At 42.3% G+C, this 25,831-nt stretch overlaps 2 protein-coding genes across 6 annotated transcripts in view; both read left to right on the top strand.

Annotated features, from left to right (window-relative positions):
• Window positions 1-389: 389 nt before the first annotated feature.
• rasl10a (RAS-like, family 10, member A) lies at window positions 390-15,497 on the top strand. The gene is made up of 3 exons (XM_067610282.1): window positions 390-1,692; window positions 11,072-11,196; window positions 13,358-15,497. The coding sequence occupies exons 1-3, from the start codon at window positions 1,477-1,479 to the stop codon at window positions 13,626-13,628; spliced, it is 612 nt and encodes a 203-aa protein (XP_067466383.1). The 5' UTR covers window positions 390-1,476; the 3' UTR covers window positions 13,629-15,497.
• A 1,554-nt stretch (window positions 15,498-17,051) lies between these two features.
• osbp2b (oxysterol binding protein 2b) overlaps window positions 17,052-25,831 on the top strand; it is a 55,036-nt gene continuing 46,256 nt past the window's right edge. For 2 of the 5 annotated variants that reach the window (XM_067610234.1, XM_067610244.1), the window contains exons 1-2: window positions 17,052-17,349; window positions 24,460-24,668. In XM_067610234.1, coding sequence (XP_067466335.1) covers window positions 17,192-17,349; window positions 24,460-24,668 — 367 coding nt within the window. In that variant the 5' untranslated portion in view covers window positions 17,052-17,191. Of the gene's footprint in view, window positions 17,350-22,258; window positions 22,357-22,465; window positions 22,514-24,459; window positions 24,669-25,831 lie in introns of those variants that run through there. The other 3 variants (XM_067610219.1, XM_067610226.1, XM_067610210.1) reach the window with 3 other exon arrangements.

Consider the following 25,831-nt stretch of genomic DNA (forward strand, 5'->3'; position numbering starts at 1 on the left):
CACTTAAAACTGCGGCTCTGACGGCTTGTTAGAAAGTAAGAAACCAATCAGTGTTTATTAATGAGTGACTCCCATTTACATCTGCATTATTACCAAAAAACACATAAGTCTACCAAAAAGCTGTTCTTATTAGTAGCTAATAACTGATCTATAAAGTAGAGGTATACGATTTATTAACCAGTAACAAATCCATTAGTTATTAAAAAGTAGCCACCACATTGGAAAATCATTTCTAGTGACGATGAAGCCGAGGTTACAAGCTCATCTCGAGTTATTCTATGATGTGCGATGTTTATTCCTCAGACTTGTCACTAAGTGGATGTGTAGCCACTGTGTGCTGCTGCCACGCCGCAGTGATTGATGGGACACATGCCCCTGCCCTACCCCTCTCCAATAAGTCGCGCCCCCTCAGAGATGTGATGTTCAGTCTTGCGCCGAATCTCCATCACCCGCACACCGAGATGATGGATAGTGTGTGGCTTGCTCCTTTGCAGTTTATTGGCGGCGCATGGAAGCTCAAAGCTTTCACACGCCTTGCTCACGACATGATCCTATTGGATGAGCAGGGCAGAGGATAGTGAGAGAGAGAGAGAGACAGAGAGAGAGAGACAGAGAGAGAGAGGGAGGAAGAGAGAGGGAGGGAGAGAGCTCATGTCTTTCCAACGGCAGAGGCACATTGCTAGTTAAAAGGCTCCAGATGCCTTTACAGAAAACGCGCGTCTGCCGGCTGTGTGGATTGCCTCTTCCCTCTTAACCCACCTACACGTAAATTGATCTTTCTGTCACCAGGAAAAACAAGAAGATTATGGGTTTGCATGCAATTTCACAACACGTGGAAAGCTTATTTTCGAGGCTGGCGGCTGTGCGCAAGTCCTCCCTGTGATGGAGGAGCGCGGCGGTGGTGCATCGGTGGAAATGAGTGAGAGGTGCAGAGGAGATCATCAATGAAGAGACCGAGGGCTCCTGTGCGTTCGGGCAAGGTCAGAGTCTAGCCTGGATGTGATTATGCCCATGTGGAGACAACAAGGACGGACTTTTACGCTTCCTCTCGGGGGACGGGGTCGCCTGGGGATGTCCCCTGAAAAACCAAGAGTTTCTCTCTGTGCTTTGGATTGCAGAGGCAGCGAAGATCCCTCCATCTGCATGATCATGGTTGAGCTTTATTTCTGACAACCTCCAAGCTGCGTGGGTTTCTTTCCTTTCACACAGCTCCCCCCCCCCTCCCACAGCCTGGAGATAAAGTTTCCTCTCTCTTGCTCGACGGGTTGCAAGATTTATTCGCTCGTCGATTCGTTTTAATTGCACGCAGTTGAGCCCGCTGGAGGTGATTAAGGGGCTGCTTGGTTAAAGGGGCAGCGGTGGAATTGAATTCCACCGGAGCAGCAAGAAAACAGCGGCGGCCAGCTGTGTTTCTGGACGGGTCACATCTGTCGTTGTCGTCGTCGCTGTCCATGGTGCTGAACTCGTGCTCCAGGAATGGTGGAGACGCTGAGTATCGCAGTCATCGGTGCTCCCGGAGTGGGGAAAACTTCTATAATCCGCCAGTTCATCTATAACGATTTCTCGGAGGTGTACACGCCGACCAGGACCAGATATGTGTACAGACCCTCCGTCATACTGAACGGGAACATGTACGAGCTGAAGGTTTTGGATGTCCCGCCAATCTCCTCCTTTCCATCAAGCTCCAGCCAGGTATAATGTCTGAGGACTGTGCAGATTCTTCCTAAAGCTTTAACTTTATTAGATGATTTATAAAGCTGAGCCGCTTCCCTTATGGTGATCCAGATCTCATTAATTTAATCTCCACTTAATTTTACAAGTGCCCGTCTGTTCACCGCCACAGGCATTGCTCAAAGACAAAAACACCAATTTTATTTATTCTCCTATCACTATCAGATGTCCCCAGTCTACTAGTTGCTATGGAGACCTGACTTAAAGCCTTGGAGAGCTTCACTTTGACGTTGTAAACTCTCTCTCTTTCTCAACCCCCCTCATGAGGGAGGAATGCCAGCTTGCATATTGTTGTTTATTAATCATAGCATGTCTCCTACAGACTCTTAATGAGAGAAATGTTGAGTGTTACATATATTCAGCTGAACTGATAACAGTATGCTTGAATCCGGCTCGTATGCACAGAAAATAATAGCTGCAGGCGCTGCCACAGCACCTGGTCAAACTCTCAATTTAAAAATAGAACAGACTGCCCTTTCATTCACGGCCAAGGGTCATATGCCACACCTTATCACGTGGAGACACATCTGATTGCAGGTTCATCATCAGTGAGATGCACTGCAGCTCCAAACGTTTAAGACGTGTGGCCAGTTTTGTAGCTTTGTTTTCTTCCTGCCAAGAATATCATCTCTGGTTGTCTTTATGTGGCATTTCATCCCTGGAAGTTTTGTTTTTCTTTAATGGACAGGCTCACATTTTTTTTCAAGCCTCTCTTAAAACAACAATCACATACAGTAAGTAAGTTAAAGCAAGGTAAGTTTATTTGTATAACACCTTTCAACAGCAATGCAATTAAACGTGCTTTACACAAAACATTTAAGAAAATGAAAAAGAAACACAAGACATTATAAAAAGACACATTTAAATAGAATTTAAAAGAGTTACATGGAAAATAAGCTAAAATAGAAAACAGGAGAAAAAATACAGTGCAGCCACAGCGCAGTGCAAGATATGAATGAAAAGCCCCAAATATGATTAAAATGCAGGTAGGTAGGTTTTTAAAGTAGGCCTACATTAAAAGCACTAATGGATGCTGTAATTCATCCCTTTCTAGTCCAGTTTTGATGTAAGTGATGGGAGCCAGTCCTCATTTTGTGCAAAAATGTATTTTAAAGTTCAGCCACAGCTAATATGAAGCTCTAACAGAGTGAGTGAGCCTCATTAAGCAGGTATATTCTAAAGTTACGGTCTTTTTAGGACCAAATTCCATCTTTGTGTTACTGTCCCTCCACTGTAGTTCAGCAAGGAAACAGTGGAAACAGAAAGAGGAAATTAAGAATGCCACTCACGATTCTTTTCATCACTGATTCATCTATCTAATATTTTTTTTAGATTAATCAATTAGTTGTTTTGTCTATAAGATGTCAGAAAATAGTGAATAATATAATTTCCCACAGCCAAAGTTGATGTCTTTAGATGTTTTGTTTTGTCCGACAATAGTCCGAAACCCAAAAACATTCAGTTTCTCATCACAGAAGACAATGAAAACCATAAAATCCTCACATTTGAAAAGCTGGAACCAGCAAATGTTTGGTATTTTGGCTTAAAAAAGGACTGAAATTATTATTCAATTAATTTTCTGTTGATCAACTGATTAATTAACTGCGGCTCTAGAGGGACTTTGGTACAAAAAGACTGTAAGTTTGGAAGATAACCACTTGATTTGTCTAACTCAGACTGCAGAAGTTTCTTATTAGCTCCAACTGAACTTTAGAATACATCTTTGCATAGAGCGAGGACTGCAGATTCTGTCTCCCATCACTTATATTGAAATCACTTTAGGACGGGATCTCTTCACAGCTAATATGGAGAGGGGGAACAATTGCCTCGACCAATAACTCTTTCAATGTGAATGTGACTGTGAAGCTATTCTTTAAGACAAAAAGGCTCTTGGTACATTTCTCTTTTTCTCTTTACTGGCCAAAAAAGTCCAAAAAAGTATGTCTGTGTATATCACAAATCGTTGAGAATTGAAACAACGTGCTGCACTCCAACCCTCTGTCTATTTGAAGTGCGTTCGACTGCTGTCCACTGCAGCCTCAGCGGAGAGGCTGTGATGCTTTCAAGATAGAAATCTCCAAGGTCACCACACCAAGCTGCCACACAACACCTGACGGCTGCCGCTGATCATTTCTCTCCTTCTCTCCCCTTCGGTGTCACATGTATAGCCCTCCTAAGAACAGCTGTTGTTATCTACACAGAGGAGGTGCCACTGAGAAAATGAGATCAGGCCAAGGAGGAAACAAAAAGAGAGCAGCTTGAGTGTGAGGCCTCCCAGAGTGCTGGTTTACCGTGCGCTCCGAGCGCCCGGCATTAACATGGAAAACATCTGACAGGCAGGCGGCGAGGCCGGAGCGATCATCCTGTCAAGCTTCTGTTAGAATTACATGTAGCTGTTCAACCAGATTAAACATTTTGTTCGAAGGTGTTAAGGGGTCTGCTGTGTGCTTCACTGTTACCTCCCCACAGAGACCCCCAGTAAAGACATTCTGATTGAGTTTTCTCCGTCTTCAGTTAAATGGTGCTTAACCCCCATTAGGGAAAAGGCTGCTAGGTGTGAGCAGAAAACAGGAATAAGACAGGATGAGTCTCATGAGTTTACACGTGGGAGCGTGAGTGTGTGTTTCCTAAGCCTTGAGTCACACGAGAAAGCTTTTAAGCACACACAGCTTTCATCATTCACTTGTGCGGCATGTTGTATCACATTGTGTGAACATTTCATCCTCATTTCGGAGTGGTAGCATAGTGAGCAGTCACCTTTTGTCTGGCCCTTTTGTGGAAGGTTCAGCCTGAGAAAACCATTAGCTGAGTGCTGCCACAACATTTCTATCAGACAGATTTATGGTTACTCATTTGCTCAGGAACGACCCTGCGAAGTCTGCTCTACTTTTTCTCTTCTTCTCTTGTCATGTCCGGCTTGTTCTGAAGTCTGTTCTCTTGCTTTGTCTGGCAACGTCCTCTATTCATAGCAAGAGCAGTGATGAGACAAGGGGCATTTCTGACTCACCGCCCATCTCTGTATTTACCCCTGTGGGCAGATAAATGCAACCCAGGTTCGGGGCATTGGACACAATAAGCAGTGAGTAGTGCCAGCACAAAGAAATCTGATTGAAATTTACTCGCAGTACACAGTAAATTGAATTAAAGCACAGTTCCCTGCTAGAACACTGCTGGGAATAAAAGACCAACAGAGGAGACAGTAGGAATTTGCTGCAGTCAATTAAGAGAGGTTGCTCAGAGTTTAATGGACATTGTTGAAGTATGAGGTTTTATAATGTCCTCTGAAATTTGTGATGAATAAGCTGCAGAATAGAGTGAGTCAGTACGCCTCCATGCTTATGCAGCGTGGCAATTTCTTATCAGTTCATATTATATTTGAGAGAAGAGGAGTAACATTCTGGCAGGCTACTTGTGACCCCATTTCAACTACGTAGACAGCCATTTTTATCCCTTCTGATGCCGGAGACAAGGCAAGATTTCTATTATTTTACTGTGAGGCTGTCATGGTTTAATGATTTGTTTGCTTTGCTTTATGTGTGTCTGTTGCCGATAGTATTGCATTTACAGAGCATCTGTCACAGTTTGTCAATAGGGTGTGGTGACAGATGGATTTAAGCCTGACAGTGGATTCAGTAATGATTTTTTCTTGTTCTTACCATAATTTATCCCCATGACTTCCTCCCACACAAAATGCTCCCTCTCGTCCTCCTTTCCCTGCGCTCTCTGGACATTTCTCTCAGTTATCTCTGTCAATATACTCTGCAATAACAGGGTGGAAATGATTGCTTTTCATGTCACACATTGTGTAATTTTGACACTCATAAACATTGTAGAGATACGATGTGTGCAGTCAGGAGATGTACAAACCATTTAGGTGTTTGCGTGTCAAAGTTACATGAGTAACAGGTGCATGGTGACTTTTAAAATCATATTTAAAGAAAAGTCTGGTGATTTTTCTTATTGTCAACAAATCTCATGTGCAGAGCCAAACCAGCAATGAACTCATCCTACTTACAATTATTGTATGTGTATCCAAAGCCTGATACATCTGATTCCTCTGTGCTGTAGATCTCCATTGTTGTCCAAAAACCATTAAAAACATGTAAATGAGCCACACCGCTACACTGGGTGACATGTTCCTTCGCTCCCGAAGATTATGGTCACAGTAGTTTGTTTAGAAATGGCTCCAAAGTCTAATAAAGTGATCAATACGTTTCTGTTTACAGAGCTTAGCTTGTTGTGCTACATATCTCAACCTCTTGACTCTGTCGTGAAGTTCTTTGAGAATTTTACATTGTGGTACAAAGTCAAGAGGTTGTTGTCATTATTGTTATATAGTACACAAGCATAATTAAATAAATAGTTTGTCATTTTGGGAAATATTTGCTTTCTTGCCCAGAGTGAGAGATGATAAGATCGATGCCACTTTGGAGTTTGTCTGTTCGATATGAAGCTGGAGCCAGGGGATGGTTAGCTTAGCATAAAGACTGAAAACTCAATAAACCCCTTTGTAAAAGCACAAATTATTGCTTTTGAACAAACAAGATACAGCATGTTAATTAGTGAGCTTTGGAGGTTCTTGAAGGCTATTTTTGATACAGTTGTGCAGAGCTAGGCCAGCCGTTCCCCCTTTTTCAAGTCTGTATGCTAGGCTAAGCTAACTGGCGTCTGGCTGAGTAGTATTAATCTTCTCATCTAACTGAGCAAGAAAGCAAATAAGTGTTTACGATTCCTTTAAAACTGCTTAAAATCCTTGTTAGCTCTTGTGTTTAAGTCAACAATTCATGATCATATTTCCCAAAATTTGCCGTATTTAATCCCTCGTACAAGTAATGTTTTTGTCATTCTGGGTGTGAAACCAGCAATAGACCATTAAAAATGTCTTGCCATAGGTCGTCATTGAGTAATGGGAGTTTCATCCCGAGGGGAGGTAATAGATTTTAATTGCAAATCGGCCAGCGTGGCCTATGTGTGACATATCTCTAATTGCTCAGCACCCTTCCCCCACCAGGTTACACCGGTCTCCCTCCTGTGCTTGAGTATTGATCCATCACATCCACTCATTACCGTTAAGCTGCCTCCCCTAATATGAGGAGACTCAACAGCTTTGTCATAGCCTGCTAAAAACTGACCGCGGCCTGCAGTTGTCAGGGAAACGTGTTCTGTTTGGCTCCTGAGGAGTGAAGGATGAGATGCTCTTTTTCTGCATAGTGTTAAGAAGACCGACTGGAGAATACAGACAGTGGCATCACACTTCATATTCATGCTCTCACAAGCACACTTTCACATGCAGAGAGCACACACAAATAAACATGCCCACACATGCATTTTAAATTCATTTCGCTTCAATTCATCAGCTCTGTGTTGCTGCACTGTCTTGTCTTAATTTCTTAGTTTTACCTGTGTTCTTTGTTTGGGTATGGAGAAGAGTGGAACAGCTGTTTCTAGCCCCACCTCCATATTTAAAAACAGGACTTGGATGACAAAGAGATATGTATGGAAGCCAAGAACAGCCGATCCTTGCAATGATTTTTTTAATGCTATTTTTTAATGTTATCTTGAGATCACAAGTTAATTATTTTGTTATCTCGAGAAAACAAGATAATCAACCTGTTTTTACGAGAAAACAAAGAGCTTTGGATAACCAGGCTGAGAGGTCATATATTTCTTGGATGTCTAACACTATGTATTCTTTATTTTCAAACCATATCCATACACAGATATGCTATGTGTATTTGACAGCAGAAGTGAGAATTCCTGAATGAATCATCCATTTCATGTGAACAATAATTCAAAACCTCAGGATATTAAATAAATAAACATAACCTTAACCATTCACTGCATAGTGTACTCCATTGGCTATCATGATGGCTCATTTTACACCACTAACAATTTAGATGTTTTTATCATATCAACATTAATAAACCAAATCCAAATGAAAACAATGCATATTATTTTGTCATGGAAACACACATTAGTTAAGTATTTCGTTAGTATAAGAGATTCTACTATGTAGTCTAACTTCTTCCATGAATGCGCCTTTCTGACACTCAATTTTATAATAAGCACTATGAGTGCACTATTAAAGATGTAGCATTGGTTCAACATAATGGACATGCATGGAGGAATGACATGCATTGGTTATCTCGAGATAACAAAGTTCATTTTCTCAAGATAACAAAATAATTAACTTGTGATCTCAAGATAAGAGCATTTAAGATAACAGCATTTAAAAAAAAAAAAAATTGCAAGCACGGCCGTTCTCGGCTTCCTTAGATATGAGGTGAGAACACAAGCTTCTATTTTTAGCCCCGCAGGGATGTGAAGCTGCAACTGAAGCCAGTGTGTACATCTCACCTCATCAGTTGCCTCAACTATCACAAGAGGGTGAGCTGTGATGATCTCTGCTATGACAGTCTTGTCATTTTCTTGTTTGTCTGGCAGAAACAGGTGAATATTTTCTCCGATATTTGCCTGCTAGGCACAACTTTGAAAGTGAATTGTATTGGACACTCAACAGAAGCGATAAGAAGAAATTATAGTAGATATCAGACCGTCTCTGACATGTTTCTCCTTCTCCCTGAAAACTGATTCAACTTGGAGAGAGACGGAGAAAATAATCACACTTCCTACCAGCTTTTACAGGGCGCTGTTCCCTCCCTCCCTCCCTTTCTTTCACTTTTGATAGCAGTGATCTTAGTGCCACATGTTTGTCTCCCTGCCTGATCGGCCTCTTTATCTCCCTGCAGATGTGTGAAGCTGTCTCTCCCTCACACTCACACAGACACAAACTCACCAAACCCTCTACCTCGTTGAATGAAGTTAATTATTAGTCACTGACTCAGATGTGTTAGCGTTATCATCATTATAAGTTACACTGATCATCGCCTGCTCCCTTAGCCTCCCCTGTCACAAATTATCAGCTGATTGTACAGGCTGCCTGTACAGTATGTTGATTTAAAAAAGCATATTTTCTCCAACCTGGAGAGCACTGTGATTAGATTTCTCACATTCCTATTTCAAGCTGTTGCAGGTGGTAGATGAAGTAATGTAGGCAACACATGGCAATGTACTTTAACACTGTAACAAATGAATCACCATCGCAATCACTGCGACAAAGGTGGGTCATAGGAGCTCAAACGCTAATCACAAGCATAAAAATGAAAAGAGGGCTGACAATCAACACTTTGATATCTGAGTTTTCAAAGCAACATGATACAACAGACAGAGCTCCAAAGAGGCCAAATTGTCTGTGCCCAGGGTGCAGGTGCATCATTCAAAAACACAAAGCCAAATTATTTATTACATCAAACAGAACAGCTTTGAAAATCGTGACAACATATGAAAAAAACACACAGAAAATGCCTCTGCAAAGATGAATTATGGTCACATATTGAATTATATTTGTGTCTCAATTCTGATTGTGGGACGGGACAGTTTGAATACAGAAAAAAAAAAAAATGTAAATCTTCGAGAAATATTTTTCTGTGCTTGAAATGTCCCATCGCAGGCTCAGAATTTAAAAACAAACACAATGCTGTAGTCACAAGGTGAAACAAACTTAATGAGTCTCCGCTGGTTTCCTGCCAATCTCACAGTGACAAGAAGTCGCTGCTCCCAGCCAAGAAATAGTCTGGCACATAATCCCTCATAAAACCCAAACACGTGCCTTTTACACTTTGTTTTTTTGCCAGATTAAACAAACAAGATAAAATGTATTAATTAGTGAGCTCTATAGGCTCTGATAGACAGATTTGGACAGAGCCAAACTAGTTTTTCCCCCCTCTTTCCAGTCTTTAAGCTAAGCTAAGCTAAGCTAACCAGCTACTGGCTCCAGCTTTATATTTTGTATACAGACTTGAGAGTGTATCAATCTACTCATCCAAATCTCGGCAAAAAAGTGAATACGTGTATTTCCCAAAATGTCAAACCACTCCTTTAAAATTGTCCATCATGATTTTATTATAATGCCTAACCTCTAGGAACAGCGTACTGTGTATTACAGCAGTTAGCGCAAAGTGTAGTATCCACTGTTTACTAACTAAATTGGATTGAATTGAACTGAACTCAGTTCCTGACAGTCTCAGAGTCTCCAGACCCTTCATTAGCAGTGCCCAAGCACACCAGAGGTTATTTTGACACCCTGTCTGCTCATCCCTTGATCCACTGCTGCCTTTTTCATCTTTTCAACATTCTCTCAGTGCTGCGTTTGTTTTCTCATTTTCCTCAATAGATCTTTTCTTCCCACCCCCTGAAGTTCCTCTATTTTCCTCTCCCTCTTTTATCAGATCAAATGCTTATAAATTCATTGCATGCTGTTAGAGGCAGTGAAGGTGGTGGTGGTGGGTTGGTGAGCGCACGGGGAAACAGCTTGAATAGAAGAATGGGTCACTGTGTTTCTATTGAAGCAACTGTCCCCCAGTAAGGTGCTAATGTACCCAGTTGTGCCACGCGCTTTAATTACAGTTTGAAACTCATTAGCATCAAACAAATGTTCCTGTTTGCCCCACTGAATGTGTGCTGAATCACAAAGCTTAGCCAAGTTGCAACAAAAGTTACACAGTATGTGTTTCTATTTCCTCCCCTGACACAAGGGGAAGTTGTTTATTATAAGCGGTAACTGCCGTCATTGTCCTTGAGCATGTATAGCTAGGACACAGTGCTTTCTGCTGGGCACCATGTTTTATGACTTTGTTGAAGGCTGTGAGACTCCCAAAGCCATGCCAGCTCTTAGACTTCATTGACTCTTTTTTTTTATAGAGGACAAGCAGCAGAGGCAGGCGAACTATGACATTAAGCCAAAGTGTTTCAGAATAATTAAAGACATGCTGTTTCACTGCTCTCTGCTATTACTGAATAGTTTAAGGTATAGTTAGCTCATTAATCGTTAAGTGCCAAGGCTACATGGATTTCTGACACCAAAAAATATTGCAGTGGTGAAAGAACATAACTTCTCACATACACAATAACATTGCGTTGCATACAAAGAACTTTGTCTCTTGCCTCAAACTCCACAATAAAATCCTGATATAAAAGATAACTAAGGTTTTTAGCCATGCTAGTAGCATTGACACTATGGATGGTGATGTCTGTCTGACAGTTGGTCTGTCTTAACTTGGACTTCAGGGAACAATGATGAGTATTATTCACTATTTTCTGACATTTTGTACACTGATCAATTGTTTATTAAAGATGTTTGTGAGGCCTATTGATAATAATTGTTTGTATGAGCCTTATAGTACTCCTATGAGGGAATAATATTACCTCAGTTTTGTGTGCACGATTTGATAAAAACACAAGTTTGCATATCTAAGCTTTTTTTTCTGTGTCTGTCATTTAGGAGTGGCTGGATTTGCGCTGCAGAGGTGTTCGCAATGCCAACGCCTACATCCTGGTGTACGACATCTGCTGCGTGGAGAGCTTTGAATACGTCAAGATGATCAGACAGCAGATAGTGGAGCACAGGTATGGTCAATGACGTACTCTTAGACAGTCGCTGGACATACAACCACTGACATACAGCTTGTTAACCGTCATTGGTGACTACTAATGACATCACTGTTTCACCCGTCTGCAGACAGCATGCAATTTCACAGCCCTGCCGCAAAGTCGTACAATTACACGTTTGTGACAGTGTGACAGTGATGGATAGTCTGCTTGTGGTGATATCTTTTAATTCGGCGCACTCTTCCCCGCATCCTGACAGTTTAGTAATGACATTTGTTTCTGGCATTGCTGCATGCGAGCCGCCTGAGATGTGATTTAAAGATTAGTTTTAGGATATTTCTGTTTTTGTTGGACAGAGAACAGCAGTGAAGACAGGAAAGCATAAGAACAAGATGGAGATAACATACAGTAGGACAAAGACCCCTAGCTGGCTTACATTCTGTACATGAGCCAAAAATACATTTGCCAACACCAGTGTTAACAAAAGACAAATGAAAAGGCATCACCTGCTCTATCATACACGCTTGTTGGCATACCTGCATATATTTACATATTGAAAGGTACAATGAGTGGCCTCATTTGATCTGCTATGTTGTACAATAACATGACCAAACTGCCACTGCACAGTTGATCCCCACCTTCCTGCGGCTCCAAATGTGTTACCACGAATGTTTATGGCCTGTGACAGAAAACCATTATCACCAGCAGCTGGGAGAGGAAAGGTGAATGCAACAGGAATGGAAAACAGGAGAAATGTGTAATCATAGGACAATGATCTGAGGTGGAGGAAGGAGGGGAAGAGTGGTGAAGGGACAGATACTGTGTAAATGAACTGAAATCATGAATAATGGAGGCTGGTGTAGCACAAGGTGGCAGGGCTTTTGTCATCTATAAAGAAATTAGCTCTTTGTTTATTTACTCAGATGGGCACACACACACAATATATATGTATATATATGTATATTTATATATATATACTTGAAATGCTCAATGTTCTGCAGACATCCGCTAAAAAACCAAATAACCATATTTTTTCTGCTCTATTTTTTTTTTTTAGCCCTCTAGCATGAAGCCTGTGAAGACTCTCACAAGTGTTGGGTCGCTCTGTTTTTTCTGTATAGTTTCTCCCAATTCTCACACACAGATGCATGCACACACACTCACACATACAGTACATTTTGTTCTACTAAAATACTCAAACTCCAGCAGATATGTGAGGAGATATTTTTAAATGTGTTCTGTGAGCACAACCTGTGAAAGGGAGAAAAGTGAGATGATTACTGCGATGTGTTTTTTCAAATCTCTAAGATTTTTGCCTCAGGGCCTGAGAATTGTACTGTTCATCTCTCTCTCTCTTTCTCTCTCTCTGTCCTCCTCTCTGTTGAGCTATCTGTCCATCTGTCGAGGCAGATGAGCAAATATGCATGTGTGCGAGGCCTTGTCAGAGGATGAGGCACGACGTAACAACAAGAAACCTTGCTAAAACCAAAACCTATTCATCTTAAGTGGAACGGATCATATGTTAAAGCAGCTGCTCTAAACATGTGCACTTCAGCTGACTTTGTTGCTAATAGAATAATTGTCATCTGTCAGTATTTTTCATGAAAAACGATGATTAAAGCTACGTACTCCACTGGCTTTGGTGCCCAAACAAACAGAGAACCTTCATTATATATATTTTTATATAATCAGTCTTCTGTCCTTCATAGTATTTGCTCTACAATCTAATCCAGGATTTCCTCCAGTAACTATTTTCTACATTGCTGTAGTAAACTGTTGGGCTCTCATCTTCCAATAGAGTATCAGACTAGATTTCCAAACCACAAGCAACCAGGCATCACAGTAAAAGGTTGGACTCGATGTTGATCTGAGAAATGTTTTCATTAACACTAGAGCTATGCATCACAAACACGTCAAGTATCCAGTCACTAATTTATGCCTACCTCTGATTTGCCATACATTTTCACACTCTACAATGCTGTAAACCAGTCATTGCAGAGTGTGGTGGGAGGCCCCTTGAGCCTGTGAGCTCTAATCCTCCAGACCGCCCACACACACCTCAGAAGGAAGGAAAAACTGCACACAGACATTTTTGCACACGCCCGGCCAACCACCGTGACAAACACTGAGATGATAACGTGTGTTTACTGTCCTTTTTACCCCTCACATGTTCCTGTAGGGAAGGCAGCAGCAGCGAGGTGCCAATCCTGGTAGTGGGCAACAAGAGAGATCTGCAGCGGCAGCGTTTCATGCCTCGCAGGGCAGTGTCAGTGCTGGTGAAGAAGACCTGGAAGTGCGGTTATGTGGAATGCTCCGCCAAGTTTAACTGGCATGTAGTCCTGCTATTCAAGGAGCTGCTGGGCATCGCTGTGGCGCGGGGCATGCGCCAGAACCACACCTCCATCCGCCTGCAGGGGGCGCTACAGAGGAATCGCTGCACCATCATGTGACCCAGAGAGCTCCCTCCACCCCTTTCACCTCAGGAGTGAAGCGGCGATGGAGAAAAGGACTTTTTTTTATCTAAATGGCTGGAAATATACCCCGTGGCCTCCTGCTTTACTGAGCTGATTTTTCATAATGAGGTTTATTAGACTCTTGCGCTGTAAAAGACACTGAATTTCACACATGGTCATCCAACCACTTCCTGGTCAAATTCTGTGTAGATGCAAGGAAGGAGGTAGAAGAGGAAGTAGATGAAAGCCAATATGACATAGCACAGTTATTCTTTCTCATATCAACTAGACAGTTAAGGATTTTGAGGCTGTGATTACACAGCAGTCTTCTTGAGGGTTTTCTTGTGGCTATAGCAGGACAGAAGCTGTGTTTGTGAGACTCAAAATGGAGAGGCAGCAATATCATCGAGTCTTCCTTTTGAATTCAGTAAGGTCAACAGCAGAAGCTCATACCTGACATATTTGGACTTATTTGAGGGTATGCAGTTACTGGTCAACAAGACAGAATGATAAATAGCAAAAAAAAGCTAGTTTTTGGTGAGATTGTCCTAAAATGTACAAATAGATACAATTAGATGGTGTTACTCTTTAGATTTTGAAAAAGTAGCCTGCATTGTCCTCATTACATGAATTTTGTAAACATTTTTTCTTTTTTCCTGTCCCTGTTACATACTTGGCCTAAGATAAAAGGGGTTTGTTCAGATGAAGGGTGTTTTAAGGTTGTCTTGCAGCAGAAAATACTGCAGTCCCTTATCATGATGTACTGTAGGACTTTAATCTGCCCCCCTAACCCCCTCCACTCAGTGTCTGTTTCTGACGAATACATTAAATCCAGGCAACTGGGGACCTGCAGGAAGCTGCATAGCCTGAAACAAGACACTGTACACGCAATGTGGGTGTTTGTGTGTGTGTGTGTGTGTGTGTGTGTGTGCGCGCGAGAGAGAGAGAGAGAAAGAGTGAGGGAGAGGGAGACAGAGAGAGGCAGGTTTGATAGCTGACATTCAGGCGAGCAAAGGACAGACGTAGCAAGATAAGAGACAGATGTTGAAGCTATGGATTAGGAAGGAGCAATAAAATCCCACAGGGATGTCTTGACTGAATTATACCACCATATTATATTAAAAATGCCTCACATACAGTAGTAACCCATTCATGCTCAGATATCCTGCAGAGACAAGGATCCAGAGCGTCCACCAAACACCCCATGAGACACATTACAGACACACAGGGAACCTTAATAAAGCTTTCATAGCCGTATCTGAATAGTATCTAATTGGTAATATTGTGAGATTAACAGTTGCTTTTTTCATTTGATTAGACCTAGTTAGGTACTTTGTGAATATGGCTGCACTGAAAGTAAGCAGACCTATTGTATATAAGAGTGATTCATAGAATAATTGACTTGCATGCTTTTGTTGGTAGAGCCAACGGGTCAGGGTTTTATTGCACTGATGTGAAAATGTGATACTGTGTTTAATTTTTGTAATACATGGTTTTTCTGACACTGTAACGAGCAGCTGAGTGGAGTGAATGTGATCGTTTTTCACTGGCATGTGAGAGCACAAGCCCATGATTCTCTCCAAGATGTAGTGGTGATGTAGTTCACAATCAGGGCAGATGGCTGTACTAGCTGTTTTGTTTTTCTAGTAGAAAAAAAATAAAAGAAATATGTAGCAGAGATATACTAGAAAGCAACTGAGTGTAGCATGACTTCTCATCAGTTTGTCTGTGTGCGCGTTTCCGAATAAAAAGGGCTACAGTTTTTTTATCAGAAACGTTACTTTATTTTTACTGTGTTAGTACTGTGAGTAATTCTGTTTTTTTTTTGACACATGATGAATTATTAAATGCATTTGAGAACAGCAACCTTAGTCTGGTCACTTTTCAATCCTTTACACCACACTGTGATCATTTTGGCAACATTGCCACCCTGTGGTTAAGAAATGTTATCAGGAGCCAAATCTGAGGTTGACAACAGATCAGCCATCGCACACTGAACCCCTTCATAATGGGAACAAGTTGTGGATTTTTGCTCAGATTTTTATACTTCATTTTATTCAACAGAACTAGATGATCATCTAGTGATCTCCCCAATTTTAGCACAGTTGGCAGAGCGTCAATATTTAAACAACTTATTTCCTCATTTCAGAACTGACTATAATACTGTATAACGTGTGCAGAATGTTTGATGGTTGGCTGATGGTTCAGGTCCCCAGGTCATCTCTGCACACTTTCCCAGTGGGTGATCATGGCCAGTTTGAGGCCCCTGGGACCCCTACTGACCTCTTCACTCCACACAGAGAAATCAATCAGTGCTCCCATATTTGAAAAAAATACCTGTACTTAAGCTTTACTTTCAGGAGCATTCAACCACATCTCACCATCTTCCTCTGTGGACGAAATCTGCTCAGTTGTAACTAAGCTAGTCCAGTTTATTGATTATTGTGTATCCTTTATTGATCATATGCTGTAATAATACTAGGCTACCTGCCACCGGTTTTCTGTGTTGGTTGGTTAGTGGGTGTGTCAGTGGTTTGAGGTAACTTTGATTAAACCACATTTTATTGAGGAGTGTGCACCACACGTGCACAATATAAACTTAATGAAGTTCTTAAAACTAGATTTTGACACAGGATCGAGCCTCAAGATTTGATTTCCTTAGTTCTATTTAGTGATGCAAACTGTCAAACAAAATTGCAATTAAACAAAAATGACCAAAAATCAATCAAAAGGCAGTAAACCAGAGCTTTTGCCAGGTTAGTTGCCTGCTTTGCACGGTTGGTAATCAAGCCTTGTTAATAATGCAGACATGGATCTCATTAATGTCCAGTTCATCATCTGACCTCTGATCTGACCCCAAATTATAAATATTTTAAAAAGTTTCTTTACCCTAAATGAAAGTCAAAGTGTGCTGGAGGCTTTTCACCACTGTGCACTCGACTGTAACCAGTGACTGTATTCATGTTGTTCATGTTGCATCTAGCATTAAGTATCACGACCCTCATCTGTCTTCACACCTCACTAGTGTCAGAGTTGAAATCAGCAGCCAAACCGCATGTCAAATGTTTAGGAATGTTTAGATAACAACGTCACGTGGTGCAGGTCTGAATCATAGACCTGGATCGATAGAGCAGCCATTCCCACTCAAACCCGCACTACATGAATGACCAGGTTAGGAGCCGCTCCATCCTAAAACTGCAGCCATAAATTGTTTGGCACGGTCGTCATGGAAATAACCGTTTGATTTGGTGGCGGTCTTATCAGATTATATGGAGGTCATGTAAGAAACTTCCTTTCTATGCAGCCCAGCTCTGCGCTCTGAATCCTCTGCAGTCTGCATCAGCAAAGTGTCTTGGCATCACTTCTCGTCCTTCCTCCGGTGTCCATTCCGGCGTCATGTGAAAGGGGTTCACGGTGGTTTCTCTCGCTCTAGACGCAGACCCCCCTTAGTCGTCAGCGCCGGTTGTCCGGTTGGTGGGGTGGTGTCCCCCGTCCCCCGTCCCCTGTGCCCGCGGTCCCCGGTTTATCCTGCAGCCTTTCGGCGTGCGGCGGAGCGGAGGATGAGCGAGCAAGGGAAGGGCTCGGCATCCGCCTCTGCCGCGGCCCCGGCTCCAGGGTCGGACACTTACAAAGGTTGGCTTTTTAAATGGACCAACTACTTGAAAGGGTACCAGCGGCGATGGTTCGTCCTCAGCAATGGCCTGCTTTCATACTACAGGTAAATATATGCACACGCAGCCCACAGCTTTTCTCTAAAATAAACGTTGAAGTGAGCGAGTCGTATTTCTCTGTCATCATCACAGCTGGTTAGCAAGCGGGCTAAAGTCAGTCGCTCTGTTTACTAAAAGCTGACGCGGAAGAAAGAAAACGTGTCTGTTTAACTTTGACTGACAGTCGGTTTGGGAAAGGTGCCAAAACTGACAGACATTAACACAACAGTAATGACAACAAAGCTTCAAGCACAGGAAAGAGTCAGAAATGTGTCTTCAGCAGGGACCGATATTAGCTAACTGAGCTAAAAACCAGCTAGCTGTCAGCTCCTCAACGATATTAGCACAACTACACGCTCTGGTTTCTCAACGTGTGGTCACGTATTAACGTTTATGTGCGGTTTATCATCTTTTAGAGACATGCCACTGTTCCCATATGTTTTATTCTTCATGAACGTCACATGATACTTTCACTCATTCATCGCATTTTGTTGACGCTCCTGAGCCAAATTGCTGCAAGAGATGGTCGCTGTCATCATCAGTCTGTCTCCTCTCTCTCTGACCACGCAGTTTGCTGGCTGTGAGCTGATGTTAAAGCCACACAATATCCTACAACATCTGTGGCTCAGGTGCCTCTTGCAAAAGGAATCATGTTTCCACAGGTGTGAGCGTGGAGGCACGACATGGAAACAATGAAGGGATCATAATGAAGCGTGTCAGCTGCTCGCTGCTGGCAAATATTTAGTCTGTCTGTCAGCACTTACATTCAGTTTGACAGAAGAGCCTTGTTTAATGTAGGCTACAGGTTCATGAGCACAGTCAATATTCATTTCAGGTTTTATATCCCATTTAAAAGCCATTCCATTCCATTCTGTTAATAGATTTTACACTAAAAAATCCTTTAATTCTAGTACTACTTTATTTATTATTTAATTATTATTATTGTTACTTTACTCTTATTATATTTTTTATTCTTTTATGCTGCATTTGTGTCCTTCTTTGTATACTTGCATACAACCATAATAAACAGACTCTGATGATTGTTGATCAGACAGCAACTTTAATTCATTGTGTTCAACACAAAGTCCCCCTCCATCTAAGAAAAAGAAAAAGTGTTTTTCATCCTGTTTCTTCAGTTGCATGTTTGACTTTCACTGTGCAGAATGATATTTGTGCAAAGTTTGACATCAGAAAGCAGTTTTTACATTCATCTGCTGAGGGGAGAAAGTTTCTCTGAGCTCACTGAAAATCTGAGCCTACGTGCATGATTTGTGACATCACAGCTATTTTGGAAGCGATCCCGGTGCAATATGCAACTTAAACAAATGTAATGTGTAAACTTGAAGCCTCCTGTGCACATACACGGAGAATTTACTTTTCAGTAAAGTAGGAGACATCTTTTAAAAATAAATATATTCACATATTCATGGATTATAGATTTTTAATGAGGGAGAAGGAGAAGATGTCATTTTACGGATTTCTAACTAGGTAATTGAACAAATTATTATTCAAAGCAGTATATTTTGATATGTCTTAAAACATGTCTGGAGGGATCTTTAATTATTAAAGTCTGTGATTGAATGTCTAGAACAAATCTAAATGGCTGTGCTGAGCTCTGTGCTGTAGAAAAACATATTCAGTCAAAAGTTAACATCATCTTACTAGCAGGTGAATTAACTATCACAGGGTCTGGTCTGAGGAAAAGCTTGATGGATGTTTCTCTGTAATAATAATGCATGTGCTTGAAGTTCAACCTTGACCTTGGGAACATCATGGGTGACAAAATATTCTCAATTCAAAGGACCACTTACTAGCTTCTCTGGTGCTTTCACCTGAGTCAGCTTCATTCTCTGATAAAGACTATGAGATGTGGTTGAAAGCTTAGAAAAAGCTATGAGTGGACCGTTCAGATCACTTTGCCAAACAAGGGCTTGACACTATTTATTTGCTTTCATTGCTCTGCACTGGCGTGTTTAACTTACTGGCTTGGTCCTACTTGACAGCTTTTGTCAACATTCAAATACTTCATTGCTTTCTAGGTCACATTGCCCTTGGCGCACTTAATGTTGCTTTCCATTTTCTCCAGTGTCTTTATTGTCCGGAATACTAATATAGAATAGACTCAACATTCGGACCTTTTACACTACTGGATGGACACAAAGAAATCTCAAACCACCTGAATATACAGTATGCAGGGTCCGCATAAAAGGAGAGACGGAGTGTTACTTGTTGCAACAGATGTTCGTCCTGTCTGACCCAGTTTTCCTAATTAAATGGTTCACAGCACAATGTAGGTGCACCCACTGGTGTTAACCTTTCTCTGCCGACGGTACTATTAGTCAGAGTTGTGACTGAAGTTTTAATGCCTTTACAAACAGATATTATTTTAAAATAAACCTTCTAACTTCTACCTTAAATGTGTTAATGCTTGCCGTTAATTGCTTGCAGTAATGAAAATAATGAGTGTGACACTAAGCTGATCCCTGTAGGATAATTGTCCTTTCAAATGTCATCTTTCACTGGGAGGTTCAAGAGCAGCAATCAGCGAAGCAGGAAGGCCTTCGCTGCTTTATTTAAAGACTACTCTGCACGGTGAATCCTTGTCAGTATTGAGAGTCTGAGTACTCTGACTGCAAGGCAAAACTTGCACTCTTACGATGCTGCTCTACAGTTTCAACATGCAGTCCTCAGAAAAACTGAGAGTTCTTAGATACATTAAAGAACATTCCTCACTAATTGTGGTAGCAGAAAAAATAAACAGAAATTCTCTTTCATGTCAAGCCCATTTCATCCCATGCTACAGTCGTGCCACAACACCCTGCTGTCGCGCTTTCTCAAGTAGCCCGATTATCTTTTGTTGTCGGCCAAGTGTTATTTGACACAGAGGTATAGTAGCCACACTGCAAATCCTGCCCACAAAAGGAAAGATGCCTGTTGCCTCTATCCTCTATTAATAGTCCCATTATGTTGTAAGGTGACTGCTGTCCCTGAAGTAAAGGTATAGCCTGTCGACATCTGAGCACAGAGGCAGTGGAGCGCATGAATTGTCCCTTCCGCTGATGTCTTCCTGGCAGAACACATTGTGTTTGTCTGACTTCAGGCTTTGTGCGCCTCTGTCTATGCCTTCTCTGGCCGACAGCCTGCACTTCTATTGTGAGTGAAGCGAAAGGGGAACAGGCAGACAAACGTGACAACATGTTAATTGAAGTGTCTTTATTGTATGTCAAGTGGTAATTGTGCTGCATCTCAGATCTCAGATGTACTCTTTCTGTAGCACATTTCTTTCTTGTTCTTGTGATATGTCAATTTTAAAAAGCTTTGTGCTACGGCTGCTCACTATTTTCACAACAGTCACTTTTTAAGGATTAAATGATGTCACTTAGGACTAGTGCTGCAACTAACGATTATTTTCATTACTGATTAATCTGATGGTTATTTTCTCTCCACAGCAGTCCACAACTTAAAGATATTCAATTTACTGCCATAGAAGAAAATATTCACATTTGAGAAGCTGGAACCAGAGAATTTGGATATTTTTTTCTTTAAAAAAAATGATCAAAATAGTTGCTGATTAATTTTAGAATTGGCAGCTAATCGATTAATTGACTAATAGTTGCAGCTCTACTTAGGTGTATGATATAATTTGATGGAAAGACATTTCATAAGTGACTAATCTATCATTAGAGGATGTACTTTAAAGCCCAAATGTCACATCACATATAGTCCAACATGTATTGATCAGTTGTTTTATTTGCTGTGTTCAATATTTGTTTGCCCTTTTAAAAGGCCGGTTTCTATTCCCCATAAATCAATAGTGAGCGACTGCCAATTACAGGTCTAGCCAATAATCTGAGAGATCACTTTCATTCCCAAAGCACATTGTTGTGAAAGCAGAAGCTTAGCTCTCTAACTTGTGGCTGAGGAGCCAAAGGGCAACGGAAGACCGTAATCGATGCTTTGACTCCGGGGATGAACTGCCACACTCAGCACTTGCTTCTGTTAAATTGTAATGAGTTTTATAGAGATGCAACATTGCACTCGTTATTGATTACTTTTTTGGTCTGACAGTGCAGGGCGGGTTGTCTTTTATTCCACGTCAGCCTTGTGTCCTTTTTTTTGTTTGTTTTAAGAGTCTCATTGTGCATTTCTCACCAGGACATGTGACAAGAAGTTTGTTCCTCCTCTCTCACTCTGAACTTCTTTCATTTTTAATTTCTTAATTGACTTTTCCTCCCAGTTCTAATACTCTCAGCACTACTTACTCACCTCTTAAAGTAAATCTGGTTTTGTGCTTTTGGGAAGATTACAGGGCATTAAAGCTCCGAGCGCTATCGGAGCTGCCATATCCGTGAATCCAGCTTTGTCTTTCATAGTAGAGCAGGCCTGCCATGTTTCCTTCTCAGCCACAGGAGGGTAACTAGATAGTATCAGTATAAGTGCTCAGTGGGGTTTCAGCTCTGTTCGTGTCCCTTTGGAGAGTCAGGTTATAGTGTTGTTACTGTTGGCACACTCGGCTCCTGGGTGAAGGGGGGGCGGGGCGGGAGAGTGGGGAGCCATCCAACCTTGGGCCCAGCTGGAGGGAAGAACCTGGCCTGAACCTTTGTTTACTAGCCTGGCACATCAGCAGAGTGACTGGAGCAGCAAGAGATGTGGACGCTGTGATCTTATCTTGTTAATGGCCTCTTCGCTGGCCTTAGCACCAGGTTAAAGAGTGTGTGTGTGTGTGTGTGTGTGTGTGTGCCTGTTGGGGGGGGTCTTCGTGTTTTCATGTGAAGGTGAGAGCAGCAGAGTGAGGTTAAAGAGAGCAGGGAGTCATCATTCTCACCATCTAATTGTTTCAGTCTTTCAGCAGGTCATGTCATGTTGCAGTATCATTGCTTTGCTTTTCTTGTCTTTATGTTTCCTTTCTGTCTTCAGCACGACACCTTCCCCCAGCGTTTCTCTGGCTCTCTCCCTCCATGTCTTGTGATATTACAGCCCCAAGCCACAACAAAAGCTATCTACATTCTCATGCTGTGGGTACTGTGTCCTATTTCCTCTGCCTGTCTGTGTATGCCTCCTCATGCTTATGGCGGTGTGTCTTGTGTTGTTCACTGGTTGTTGTTCTGTCATTACATGCTCCAGATCGGTGGATTTATGTTTTATGAGGATGTGTGCACAGGGGACAGACAGGTAAAGCACTGCAACTTTCTCCTGGCTCAGCACAACATGCAGGACCCTCTGCCATACCCTCAGCTGTCACCACTCACCTTTGCCCCCCCCCCCCCCACCCCAATAGCGCCTCAGTGCCCATGTGGTTCTTATCTCAGTTTCCCAGCTTTTGTAGTTTCCTTGACTGTATGATTTCATGGCCCTTTGCATGGCCTCGCCTCGCCTCCTCACAGTGCAGAAGCGATCACCGTGGATCTCATCTTACTCATCAGCAGCACATTCAGTTTGCTGACCCACTTACAGCCAGAACTCTGCAGCTGAGCGAAGCTGGAAAGTGGGCTGTTCAGGAACCCTGCCCGCCCACCGCACGGCTTCGCATGGCCCCAGTGCGGTCTTGTCTGCACAAGCTGATGTGCACCGAGCGCCAGCAGAGGAGCGTTACACTGAAGCGCTTGTTCTGGTTTGGCATTATAACAAGACTTGACTTCAGCCAGTTGAAGCAGTGTGAGGGAAGTCACTGCCTGGCAGAACTTGTAAATACACTTCAACCTGACTTAATAAGGCGGCTGCCACCTTGTCAATGTCAACTGAGACCTGGACCTGGTGTAGTGCTTAGTGCTGCTGAGAGGCAGCTGCTTGTGGCAGTGAGGGCTCACTGAGGACGGATGAATGGATGTTAGCACCCACAGACAAATACAGACGCATCCACATGACTGCATGGCTGCATGATTCAAAGTGGCTGTTCTGAAGAGTATGGACGGGTGATCATGTGACACTGAGGGCTGAAGATATGTTTGCCTCATTAGAAACAACCACCACACTATGTGATTTCACTGATTAGTTGCTGCTGTCTGCTCGCTCAAGGGTGTTAATCACCAAAATCAAGTGTCTGTGACTGGACTGCATATACTCAGCCCTCCAAGGGTCATGATGGTCCATCCCTGCCCTGCGGCTTAGCTTGTCTAACCATGACAGAATGTCAGTCAGCCAGCTTTCCACCGTAGAACTCTAAACACAGTGTTTCTCTTGAATTTTCCTTTTTTTTCAGTTAATCAGATTAGTTTAGTAACTCAGCTCCTTATTGAAAACTTGTCATGATGTAGATTAATTATGTTACAAAATAAATTCTACTGTAATTCTCTGTTTTGGAAGTTGTTCATTTCCATTTTTGCTGCAGTTGCGTACAGTGTCGGGCTGTGCAGCCATTGATTTATTGTAATATATTTTTTGGATCAAACAGTATACATTTGTCTAAGACTTAAACAGTATGTCCTGCATATGCACAGACACGTACAGCCCCCTCTAACCCTTGCTCTTTGTTCTAATCTCTTGCTCTGCTGCTTTGGCTCTCCCTCCCCTGCTATCTCTGTCTCTCTCTCTCTTTTTTTTTACCACCTCTCACACTCTGTTCTCTCTTTGTTCATGCTGTTATTCTTTGTTTGGTTTTGTTCACTACAGAGGCTTAGAGCCAGACAATGGCCTTGTTATCTAGATTACTGTGGCCCACTGAATGTGCAACAGTTGGTCTTAGTGGAGGCTACACAGAATACCCACAGCTCAACAACACTGCCTGAATTAGAAGTTCAAACTCTGCGGTTCATTTTGAATTAGCTAATACAGGTGTAGGGTTCATATGCTACAAAGAAGCTGCATGTTAAGTGAAATGTCCAGGTACCTCCACTGCTGCTTGGCTTTCAGAGTAACTATCTAGCCCTCCTTGCTTCCTTGCTTGTGCTTATTTGCCATAGGGATATTAATTGTACTGTCCTTTCTGCAGCCTTGCTGAAATATAGTCAGTATTTTCAGAATTGTATTTGTGAATGGCCGGTTTGCAGAACAAATATTTTAGGTGATGATAAACAACTCAGGTACCAGACTTGTCTTGAGCAGTTTCTTGTGTCTGATTGTCTCTCACTCTCTCTGTCTCTTTCCCTTGTCTCCTTTTTCTGCCTGTTTTTCTGTCACAGGACGCAGGCAGAGATGGCGCATACGTGTCGTGGAACAATCAACTTGGCCACGGCTCACATCGACACAGAGGACGCCTGCAATATTGTCCTGAGCAGTGGTGGCCGCACGTACCACCTGAAAGCTAGTACAGAAGTGGAGCGGCAGAGATGGGTCACAGCGCTGGAGTTGGCCAAGGCTAAAGCCATCCGCATGATGAACGACCAATCTGGTAAGCAGCTACTTATATGGAAAAATTTAATCTGCATGACATGCTTTTTATAGTGTAAGTGCAAGCCGCAAATGCACGACACACCCATGAGGCTGTGGTGCAAGAATCTAACCTTGATAAATAAAGGCTGGGCTGATAGTCTGGACAAACATACGAGAGTGTGTTTGTCTTGTGATTTACTTTATTAGTTTAGTTATTAAGATGGCTGTAAGTTGAAAAGTATGTTCAGCACTGACTCGTACTGACATGTTCAGCATGGACTTCAGGCCAGCCTTGATGTCTGATTATATTTGATTTTCCTCCAGCCACTGGTCTCCAGTGTCCCCTGGCATTTGATATTCAGCACAGCTGGTGCTTCAGCTCACGCCCTCCTTTAATGTAATTCAGATTCCAGTGTGAGCCAGGAGAGGGCAGCGCCGCCTGCTCAGCCCAGTTGGAAAACAAACCAGAGTATGCTAATGGTACCGTGAGAACCGGGCTTCCATTCAGCCTTCTCCTGACAACAAAACATTCTCCTTTCCAAGGAGACTCATTCTTGTATGGTCGTATTAGGTGTTGCTGGTCAAAGGCTGTGGGAAAACCCTGGGAGGACCATTTTTCTTCACTTTTCACCCTGGCACTATCCCAGAGCCTCTCTGCCCCCAGTCTTTTGCAGGCAGGGTCTACAGAGACTGAAACAGGCTATATATTCCTCTGGCCTCCATTTGAAAGTCAGACCACTAAATATAGACTGGGAGAGAATGTGAGTGCATTTTAGCGCACCAGTTCCAGTAAGCAGAAGTGGAATGCTGGTATATTTGTATTTTGAAAAGGTTAGCCTATTGAACCACCTGCAGTATTTGATGTGTGTGCATCTCATTGTGTGTTTGTTTGTGTATGCATATTTTCTGCAGCGCAGCCAATTGTCCGGTTAAAGCTGATAGGCCACCGGAATTTGATGTCCTGTGTTAAATAATGTGCCTTTGCAGAACGCACAGTAGCTTCCTTTGTGTATCTAACTTGTGTTTTTGCCTGGAAAGTCACAAGAGGAGTAGTTTATCAGCCACAGATGGGGACATGTGTTGTAAATACCTTTTTAAAAGAAAACAGTGTTTGAAATGTTGTGGAGCAACCTTTCCTGACACAGTTGTGACATCAGGTAACCTCTTCTCAGACTAACAGGA

The sequence above is a fragment of the Thunnus thynnus genome, chromosome 2, assembly GCF_963924715.1.
Source record: "Thunnus thynnus chromosome 2, fThuThy2.1, whole genome shotgun sequence".
In the NCBI taxonomy this organism is placed as follows: Eukaryota; Metazoa; Chordata; class Actinopteri; order Scombriformes; family Scombridae; genus Thunnus; species Thunnus thynnus.